The sequence below is a fragment of the Balaenoptera physalus genome (assembly GCF_965194825.1).
Source record: "Balaenoptera physalus genome assembly, chromosome: 4".
Lineage (NCBI taxonomy): Eukaryota > Metazoa > Chordata > Mammalia > Artiodactyla > Balaenopteridae > Balaenoptera > Balaenoptera physalus.
Window position 1 is genome coordinate 87,503,568 of NC_138891.1, and position 10,952 is coordinate 87,514,519.

Genomic DNA, 10,952 nt, shown 5'->3' on the forward strand with positions numbered 1-10,952 from the left:
ACCATGACCAAGTGGAATTATTCCAAGGATGCATGGATGGTTCATTATCTACAAATCAATCAATGTGATTCACCACATTAACAAAATGAAGGATAAAAATCACATGATCATCACAGGAGACACAGAAAAAGGATTTGACAAAATTCAACATTCATTCATGATAAAAACCCTCATCAAATTTGGTATAGAGAGAACATATCTCAACATAATGAAAGCCATTTATGACAAATCCACAGCTAACATCACACTCAATGGTGAAAAGCTGAAAGCTTTTCCTCTACAGTCAGGAACAAGACAAGGATGCTCACTCTTGCCACTTATATTTAACGTTCCATTGGAAGTCCTAGCCACAGAAATCAGAGAAGAAAAACAAATAAAAGGCATCCAAACTGGAAGCAAAGAAGTAAAACTGTCACTGTTTGCAGATGACAAAACCCTAAAGTCTCCACTGAAAAAACTATTAGAACTAATAGAGGAATTCAGTAAAGTTGCAGAGTACAAGATTAATATACTGCTTTTCAATATACAAATAATGAACTATCAGAAAGAGAATAAAAGAAAACAGTCCCGTTTAACACATCAAAAAGAATAAAATATCTAGGAATAAGCTTTACCAAAGAGGTAAAAGACCTATACTCTGAAAACTATAAAACATTGATGAAGGAAATTAAAGATAATACAAAGAAATGGAAAGATATCCTGTGTTCATGGATTGGAAGAAAATATTGTTAAAATGTCCATACTACCCTAAGTAGTCTATAGATTTAATGCAATCCTTATCAAACTATCCATGACATTTTTCACAGAACTAGAACAAATAATCCTAAAATTTATATGGAACTACCAAAGACACAAAATTGCCAAAGCAATCTTGAGAAAAAAGAGCAAAGCTGGAGATAGCATGCTCCCTGACTTCAGACTATGCTACAAAACTTCAGTAAGCAAAACAGTATGGTACTGGCACAGGAACAGACACAGATTAATGGAACAGAATAGAGAACCCAGAAATAAACCCATGTACTTATGGTCAACTAATCAACAACAAAGAAGGCAAAAATATGCAATGGAGAAAAGACAGGCTCTTCAGTAAGTGTTGCTGGGAAAACTGGACAGCTACATGTAAAAATGAAATTAGAACTTTTTCTCACACCATGTACAAAATAAACTCAAAATGAATTAAAGACCTAAATGTAAGACTGGATATTGTAAACTCCTAGAAAAGAGCATAGGCAGAACACTCTTTGATATAAATCGTAGCAATATTTTTTTGGATCTGTCTCCTAAGGCAAAGGAAACAAAAACAATCTTACAAGATTTTCCATGGCAAAGGAAACCATTGACAAAACAAAAAGACAACTTATTGATTGGGAGAAAATATTTGTAAATTACATGACTAATAACAGGTTAATATCAAAATATATAAACAGCTCATATAACTCAATATCAAAACAACTCAATTACATAATGCACAGAAGACCTGAACAGATATTTTCCAAAGAAGATATACAGAAGGCCAACAGGCACATGAAAAGATGCTCATCATTGTTAATTATCAGAGAAATGCAAATCAAAACCACAATGCAATATCAGCTCACCTCTGTCAGAATGGCTATCATCAAAAAGTCTACAAATAACAATGGGACTTCCCTGCCAGTCCAGTGTTTAAGACTCCGTGCTTCCACTGTAGGGGCCCCAGGTTTGATCCCTGGTTGGGGAACTAAGATCCCACATACTGCATGGTGCAGTCAAAAAGTGGAAAAAAAAAGTCTGCAAATTACAAATGTTGGTGAGGATGTGGATAAAGGGAGGCCTAGTACACTGTTTGTGGGAATGTAAATTTGTGCCACTATGGAAAACAGTATGGAGGTTCCTAAAAACTAAAAATAGAGCTACCATATAATCCAGGAATTCTGCTCTTGGATAGGTATATGAAGAAAATGAAAACATTAATTCGAAAAGATACATGTACCCCAATGTTCACAGTAGTATTATTTATAACAGCCAAGACATGGAAGCAACCTAAGTGGTAATATATATATATTATATACATATATATGGTAATATTACTAAGCCATAAAAAAAGAATGAAATTCTGACATTTGCAACAACATGGATGGACCTGGAGGGTATTATATTTAGTGAAATAAGTCAGACAGAGAAAGACAAATACTATAAGTTATCACTTATATGTGGAATTTAAAAAAAGAAAACAAACAAATTAATATGACAAAACAGAAATGGACTCACAGATACAGAAAACAAATTAGTGGTTACCAATAGGGAGAGGGAAGGGGGTGGGACAAAATAAGGGCAGAGGATTAAGAAGTACAAACTACTATGTGTAAAATAAATAAGCTACAAAAATATATCGTACAGTACAGAGAATAGAGTCAATACTTTGTAATAACTTTAAATGGAGTATAATATATAATAATACTGGATCACTCTGTTGTACACCTGAAACTAGTATAATATTATAAATCAACTATGCTTCAATTTTAAAAATTGGGCAAAGGATTTGAACAGATACTTCACAAAAGAATATACAAATGGCCCATAAACACATGAAGAAGATAATCAATATCATTAGTTCTCAGAGAAATGCAAATTAAAATCATGATAAGTTATCACTACACACCTACTACATTGGCTAAAAATAAAAAAAACTGAACACAAGGTATTAGCAAGGATGTGAAGCAACTTAAATTCTCATACATGGCTAGTAAAAGGGTAAAATGTTACAACTTCATCTGAAAACAGTTTGACAGTTTCTTATAAGGTTAAATACACACTTACCCTATTACCCAGCAACCCCGCTCATAGATACTTACTAAGAGAAATTAAAACCAACATACACAATGTCTTGTGTATTCATAGCAGCTTATTCCTAATAGCCAATAGTCTGTTCATTGTTAGTATCCGCATTTTATTACTGACCAAAACACTTGCTCCCCTCAAATAATATGTTTTTAGAAATACTTATGTCTTTAGAAAAGGTTAAATGATCTTTGATACTTGGTTTTCTATTTTCTTCAGAATCTATAAGAATAATAAAGAACCTCTCATTGGATCATGTAGTCTTTTAGTGCTTAGTGTATGACAAGATTGTACAAATATTTACTAAATAGATGCATTTTATTGGGTTTCCAGGCAATAACATGAATCTATATAATTTAAATTATTAGCTTTAATGTTACATATATAAATGAGAAAACCTCATTTCATTAAATCATGGGTGCACAGGATGAAATGTTAAACTGATATCCTCTGGGACTTCCCTGGCGGTCCAGTGGTTAAGACTTCGCCTTCCAATGCAGGGAGTGGGGGTTCCATCCCAGGTTGGGAAACTAAGATCCCACATGCCTCACGCCCAAAAAACCAAAACATAAAACAGAAGCAATATTGTAACAAATTCAATAAAAGACTTAAAAAAAATTGATATCCTCTTTTTTCCAGGCATACTTTATTCCCAAACATCACTTGTATGAAGCTTTTGAACAATTCTGTCCTCACATTGAATATAAAATGTGGCTAAAACTTGGACTTTCTATTACTGCCAAAAAAATCAGGGAGCATTTATCTTATGAGGTAAGAGGTGTTTATATAAAATTGTACTTCTCTCTGAGTGAAATTGCCCTAAAGTATTGTTAGAAATTAACTATTTAGGAATTTATATTAAACTTTATAAACAATAGACTATGAAATTGTGTTTTTCTTATAGGATTGGAATTACAAGATGCAGTTAAAACTCTGTAACATTTATGTAAAAGATATACCAAAGAACACCAAAACTGATATCTATGATGAAACTGTAATTTATGTCATCCTCATTCACGGAGCTGTGGAAGATTGTCAGTTACGAAAAGCTTATAAGGCTCCTTTCTTAATTCCTATAACATGCCATCAGGTAAAGAAATATTGATTCATATCTTCAGGTCAATATGCCGTTTGTCCAACAATGTGTTAATATTAGAAAAATTGTCACTTTTCCACCTTCCCATTCTCTCCCTTTCCCCCACCACCTCCGTGTACACACACACACACACACGCACACACACACACACACTCACACACCCCAAATTAATTGATTGCTTTGGCACTGGGTAGCCCAAACACCAAGCTATTCCTATTCACTGTCAATGAATTAGGCCAAGCTATACATTTTGACCACAGTTAGATTTTGGTGCAACTGTAAATAGCAAAAGAGGACGTATTAAGTTCATGTACATATTGCAGAAGGACTGCTCTCTCTGGACAGTAACAGCAGTGCTCTAAAAATGTTCTGTCAGTCCCATGCTGAAGTGAGTACCAGTGGTATTTCCCCAGTTACATTGAAAGTGAATGTAGAAATGAAGGACTTCTCATATTTAAGCTGTTGGGTTACCCTTCCAATTAAAATGAGAAGCTGTGCCATGAGAAGAAAGAAAGAAGTAAGACTGTATTATGTGTGTGTCTCTGTGTGTGTCTGTGTATGTGTGTGTGTGTGTATTGGGGTAGAGTAAGAGAGGCACATGTCAGGAGGAATCAGAGGACGCATAAAATACAGCTAAAGAAAGTAACTTGAAAGAGGGACCTAGAGTCAATTAAATCAGGCATTTTTTTAAAGCAACTATGACAGAAACAGTGCTAGATGCTAAAGTGGTCAAGACGAATGAGACTTTCAGCTTACCCTCAAGAGATCTCTCAACCAAGCGAAAAGAAACATATATAAATAGATGAATAAACATTTACAGCTATGGTAGAAGTGCTTAAAAGGTAGATTTGGGACACAAGAAAAAAACTGAGGTGGGAGTAAGAGGAATCCTAAGCTGAGAAACAGTCACAAGAAAATTTTCTACGTGGATGCCACTAGCACCAATTTGATGCCAAGTGAGAGGAAGTAAAACATTATTCTTAACTATGGTGCTCCCCAACTCTATTCTTGAATACATAATAATAGAGCTTAGTTGGGGGTGCTGATTGGGAATTTAGATGACCAAGTAAGAGATTCTCGAGGCAGACCAAACCTGCCCAACTCTGTCTACTCTCCTAGGCATAAAGCTCTGCTCACTGTGGATTTGGGCACCAATGTTATTCAAAGCATGTTGAAGACAGTCACAAGGTTGGAAGATTTCTTGAAATCCATTGATTTTCAAACTTTCTTCCTGCCACATAGAAAAACCTTCTGGGTGATATTTTAAAGGGTCATTGATGATTAACTCTTGATTATTTTTCTCAATTGTAATAAAAATGAGCAAAATAATTAAAACTCAGTGAAAGTATGTAGAATATTGACTCTCACAAGACTAACATATCCAGGTATTTAAAGATATCTAATATCTATTGATATTGTCAATTTTCAGGCCCAGATATTTAGAGAGGGTCTGAGATAGTAGCCTAACAGAGAAACATTCAACTGTATGATATAGCTTGTAATCTGTCAACTTTCAGATACAAGGCACTGAAGATTTCACAAAGGTAACAATTGTTCAAACTGCGATTGATTCAAATAAATTCAGGTGGAACACTAGAAAGTATATAGCTTCACGTAAACCAGCTCATCCTGCAGCATCAGGTATGTTAGATTTCTTTGAGTAATTGGGAACTTACTTTCCTTTTGTAAAATAGTCGTATATGTATTTGGAAACTTGTAGGCATTCTACCTAGAGTATTGAGGAATCCTTTTAACTGCTATATTTGATATCCACTGTGTGAATTAAAACTGAGAACATCTAAGTTATTAGAAATTTTAATATTTAATCTATAAAAACAAACACATATAATTATAATATGTATTATATATTATACACATTATTTGTGTATAAAAGTAATTAATGAGGGAATTTCTAACTCTTCCCAAAAGTTAAAATATTTTATATAGCAGTAATAATGAAAATATTGCTGCACTGTCTGGACAACAGAGATATAAATCATGTGACTAAATAAATAACCTTATTATTTTTAAAAAATTTTTTTGAATTTTATTTATTTTTTTATACAGCAGATTCTTATTAGTCATCGGTTTTATGCACATCAGTGTATACATGTCAATCCCAATCGCCCAATTCATCACACCACCACCCCCACCCCCCACCGCTTTCCCCCCTTGGTGTCCATACGTTTATTCTCTACATCGGTGTCTATTTCTGCCCTGCAAACCGGTTCATCTGTACCATTTTTCTAGGTTCCACATATATGCGTTAATATACGATATTTGTTTTTCTCTTTCTGACTTACTTCACTCTGTATGACAGTCTCTAGATCCATCCATGTCTCCACAAATGACCCAATTTCGTTCCTTTTTATGGCTGAGTAATATTCCATTGTATATATGTACCACACCTTCTTTATCCATTCGGCTATCGATGGGCATTTAGGTTGCTTCCATGACCTGGCTATTGTAAATAGTGCTGCAAGGAACATTGGGGTGCAGGTGTCTTTTTGAATTATGGTTTTCTCTGGGTATATGCCCAGTAGTGGGATTGATGGATCATATGGTAATTCTATTTTTAGTTTTTTAAGGAACCTCCATACTGTTCTCCATAGTGGCTGTATCAATTTACATTCCCACCAACAATGCAAGAGGGTTCCCTTTTCTCCACACCCTCTCCAGCATTTGTTGTTTGTAGATTTTCTGATGATGCCCATTCTAACTGGTGTGAGGTGATACCTCATTGTAGTTTTGATTTGCATTTCTCTAATAATTAATGATGTTGAGCAGCTTTTCATGTGCTTCTTGGTCATCTGTATGTCTTCATTGGAGAAATGTCTATTTAGGTCTTCTGCCCATTTTTGGATTGGGGTGTTTGTTTCTTTGATATTGAGCTGAATGAGCTGTTTATATATTTTTGAGATTAATCCTTTGTCCATTGATTCGTTTGCAAATATTTTCTCCCATTCTGAGGGTTGTCTTTTCGTCTTGTTTATGGTTTCCTTTGCTGTGCAAAAGCTTTGAAGTTTCATTAGGTCCCATTTGTTTATTTTTGTTTTTATTTCCATTACTCTAGGAGGTGGATCAAAAAAGATCTTGCTGTGATTTATGTCAAAGAGTGTTCTGCCTATGTTTTCCTCTAAGAGTTTTATAGTGTCCGGTCTTACATTTAGGTCTCTAATCCATTTTGAGTTTATTTTTGTGTATGGTGTTAGGGAGTGTTCTAATTTCATTCTTCTACATGTAGCTGTCCAGTTTCCCCAGCACCACTTATTGAAGAGACTGTCTTTTCTCCATTGTATATCCTTGCCTCCTTTGTCATAGACTAGTTGACCATAGGTGCGTGGGTTTATCTCTGGGCTTTCTATCTTGTTCCATTGATCTATGTTTCTGTTTTTGTGCCAGTACCATATTGTCTTGATTACTGTAGCTTTGTAGTATAGTCTGAAGTCAGGGAGTCTGATTCCTCCAGCTCTGTTTTTTTCCCTCAAGACTGCTTTGGCTATTCGGTGTCTTTTGTGCTCCATACAAATTTTAAGATTTTTTGTTCTAGTTCCATAAAAAATGCCATTGGTAATTTGATAGGGATTGCATTGAATCTGTAGATTGCTTTGGGTAGTATAGTCATTTTAACAATGTTGATTCTTCCAATCCAAGAACATGGTATATCTCTCCATCTGTTGGTATCATCTTTAATTTCTTTCTTCAGTGTCTTATACTTTTCTGCATACAGGCCTTTTGTCTCCCTAGGCAGGTTTATTCCTAGGTATTTTATTCTTTTTGTTGCAGTGGTAAATGGGAGTGTTTCCTTAATTTCTCTTTCAAATTTTCATCATTAGTGTATAGGAATGGAAGAGATTTCTGTGCATTAATTTTGTATCCTGCAACTTTACCAAATACATTGATTAGCTCTAGTAGTTTTCTGGTGGAATCTTTAGGATTCTCTATGTATAGATCATATCATCTGCACACAGTGACAGTTTTACTTCTTCTTTTCCAATTTGTATTCCTTTTATTTCTTTTTCTTCTCTGATTGCCGTGGCTAGGATTTCCAAAACTATGTTGAATAATAGTGGTGAGAGTGGACATCCTTGCCTTGTTTCTGATCTTAGAGGAAATGCTTTCAGTTTTTCACCATTGAGAATGATGTTTGCTGTGGGTTTGTCGTATATGGCCTTCTTTATGTTGAGGTAGGTTCCCTCGATGCCCACTTTCTGGAGAGTTTTTATCATAAATGGGTGTTGAATTTTGTCAAAAGCTTTTTCTGCATCTATTGAGATGATCATATGGTTTTTATTCTTTAATTTGTTAATATGGTGTATCACATTGATCGATTTGCATATATCGAAGAATCCTTGCATCCCTGGGATAAATCCCACTTGATCGTGGTGTATGATCCTTTTAATGTGTTGTTGGATTCTGTTTGCTAGTATTTTGTTGAGGATTTTTGCATCTATATTCATCAGTGACATTGGTCTGTAATTTTCTTTCTTTGTAGTATCTTTGTCTGGTTTTGGTATCAGGGTGATGGTGGCCTCATAGAATGAGTTTGGGAGTGTTCCTTCCTCTGCAATTTTTTGGAAGAGTTTGAGAAGGATGGGTGTTAGCTCTTCTCTAAATGTCTGATAGAATTCACCTGTGAAGCCATCTGCTCCTGGACTTTTGTTTTTTGGAGATTTTTAATCACAGTTTCAATTTCATTCCTTGTGATTGGTCTGTTCATATTTTCTATTTCTTCCTGGTTCAGTCTTGGAAGGTTATACCTCTCTAAGAATTTGTCCATTTCTTCCAGGTTGTCCATTTTATTGGCATAGAGTTGCTTGCAGTAGTCTCTTAGGATGCTTTGTATTTCTGCAGTGTCTGTTGTAACTTCTCCTTTTTCATTTCTAATTTTATTGATTTGAGTCCTCTCCCTCTTTTTCTTGATGAATCTGGCTAATGGTTTACAAATTTTGTTTGTCTTCTCAAAGAACCAACTTTTAGTTTTATTGATCTTTGCTATTGTTTTCTTTGTTTCTATTTCATTTATTTCTGCTCTGATCTTTATGATTTCTCTCCTTCTGTTAACTTTGGGTTTTGTTTGTTCTTCTTTCTCTAGTTCCTTTAGGTGTAAGGTTAGATTGTTTATTTGAGATTTTTCTTGTATCTTGAGGTAGGCTTATATAAATATAAACTTCCCTCTTAGAACTGCTTTTGCTGCATCCCATAGGTTTTGGATCATTGTGTTTTCATTGTCATTTGTCTCTAAGTATTTTTTGGTTTCCTCTTTGATGTCTTCAGTGACCTCTTGGTTATTTTGTAACGTATTGTTTAGCCTCCATGTATTTCTGTTTTTTACATTTTTTTCCATGTAATTGATTTCTAATCTCATAGTGATATGGTCAGAAAAGATGCTTGATATGATTTCAATTTTCTTAAATTTACTGAGGCTTGATTTGTGACGCAAGGTATGATCTATCCTGGAGAATGTTCCGTGTGCACTTGAGAAGAGAGTGTAATCTGCTGTTTTTGGATGGAATGTCCTATAAATATCAATTAAATCTATCTGGTCTTTTGTGTCATTTAAAGCTTGTGTTTCCATATTAATTTTCTGTTTGGCTGATCTGTCCATTGGTGTAAGTGAGGTGTTAAAGTCCCCCACTATTATTGTGTCACTGTCGATTTCCTCTTTTATAGCTGTTAGCAGTTGCCTTATGTATTGAGGTGCTCCTATATTGGGTGCATATATATTTATAATTGTTATATCTTCTTCTTGGATTGATCCCTTGATCATTATGTAGTGTCCTTCATTGTCTCTTGTAACATTCTTTATTTTAAATTCTATTTCATCTGATATGTGTATTGCTACTCCAGCTTTCTTTTGATTTCCATTTACATGGAATATCTTTTTCCATCCCCTCACTTTCAGTCTGTATGTGTCCCTAGGCCTGAAGTGGGTCTCTTGTAGACATAATATAGATGGATCTTGTTTTTGTATCCATTCAGGAAGCCTGTGTCTTTTGGTTGGAGCATTTAATCCATTCACGTTTAAGGTAACTATCGATATGTGTGTTCCTATGACCATTTTCTTAATTGTTTTGGGTTTGTTTTGTAGGTCCTTTTCTTCTCTTGTGTTTCCCACTTAGAGAAGTTCCTTTAGCATTTGTTGTAGAGCTGGTTTGGTGGTGCTGAATTCTCTTAGCTTTTGCTTGTCCGTAAAGCTTTTGATTTCTCCATCAAATCTGAATGAGATCCTTGCCGGGTAGAGTAATCTTGGTTGTAGGTTCTTCCCTTTCATCACTTTAAGTATATCATGCCACTCCCTTCTGGCTTGTAGAGTTTCTGCTGAGAAATCAGCTGTTAACCTTATGGGAGTTCCCTTGTATGTTATTTGTTGTTTTTCCCTTGCTGCTTTCAATAACTTTTCTTTGTCTTTGATTTTTTCCAATTTGATTACTATGTGTCTCGGTGTGTTTCTCCTTGGGTTTATCCTGTATGGGACTCGCTGCGCTTCCTGGACCTGGGTAGCTATTTCTTTTCCCATGTTAGGGAAGTTTTCGGCTATAATCTCTTCAAATATTTTCTCTGGTCCTTTCTCTCTCTCTTCTCCTTCTGGGACCCCTATAATGCGAATGTTGTTGCGTTTAATGTTGTCCCAGAGGTCTCTTAGGCTGTCTTCATTTCTTTCCATTCTTTTTTCTTTAGTCTGTTCCGCAGCAGTGAATTCCACCATTCTGTCTTCCAGGTCACTTATCCGTCCTTCTGCCTCCGTTATTCTGCTATTGATTCCTTCTAGTGTAGTTTTCATTTCAGTTATTGTATTGTTCATCTCTATTTGTTTGTTCTTTAATTCTTCTAGATCTTTGTTAAACATTTCTTGCATCTTCTCGATCTTTGCCTCCATTCTTTTTCCGAGGTCCTGGATCATCTTCACTATCATTATTCTGAATTCTTTTTCTGGAAGGTTGCCTATCTCCACTTCATTTAGTTGTTTTTCTGGGGTTTTATCTTGTTCCTTCATCTGGTACATAGCTCTCTGCCTTTTCATCTTGTCTATCTTTCT

The 10,952-nt window shown here is 35.1% G+C and overlaps 1 protein-coding gene across 1 annotated transcript in view; it reads left to right on the forward strand.

Annotated features, from left to right (window-relative positions):
* SLC9C1 (solute carrier family 9 member C1) overlaps positions 1 to 8,548 on the forward strand; it is a 101,476-nt gene extending 92,928 nt beyond the window's left edge. Inside the window, exons 23-25 of the mRNA XM_082460239.1 lie at positions 3,457 to 3,588; positions 3,722 to 3,907; positions 5,431 to 8,548. Coding sequence (XP_082316365.1) covers positions 3,457 to 3,588; positions 3,722 to 3,907; positions 5,431 to 5,577 — 465 coding nt within the window. The 3' untranslated portion in view covers positions 5,578 to 8,548. The remainder of the gene's footprint in view (positions 1 to 3,456; positions 3,589 to 3,721; positions 3,908 to 5,430) is intronic.
* The last annotated feature ends 2,404 nt before the right edge of the window (positions 8,549 to 10,952 follow it).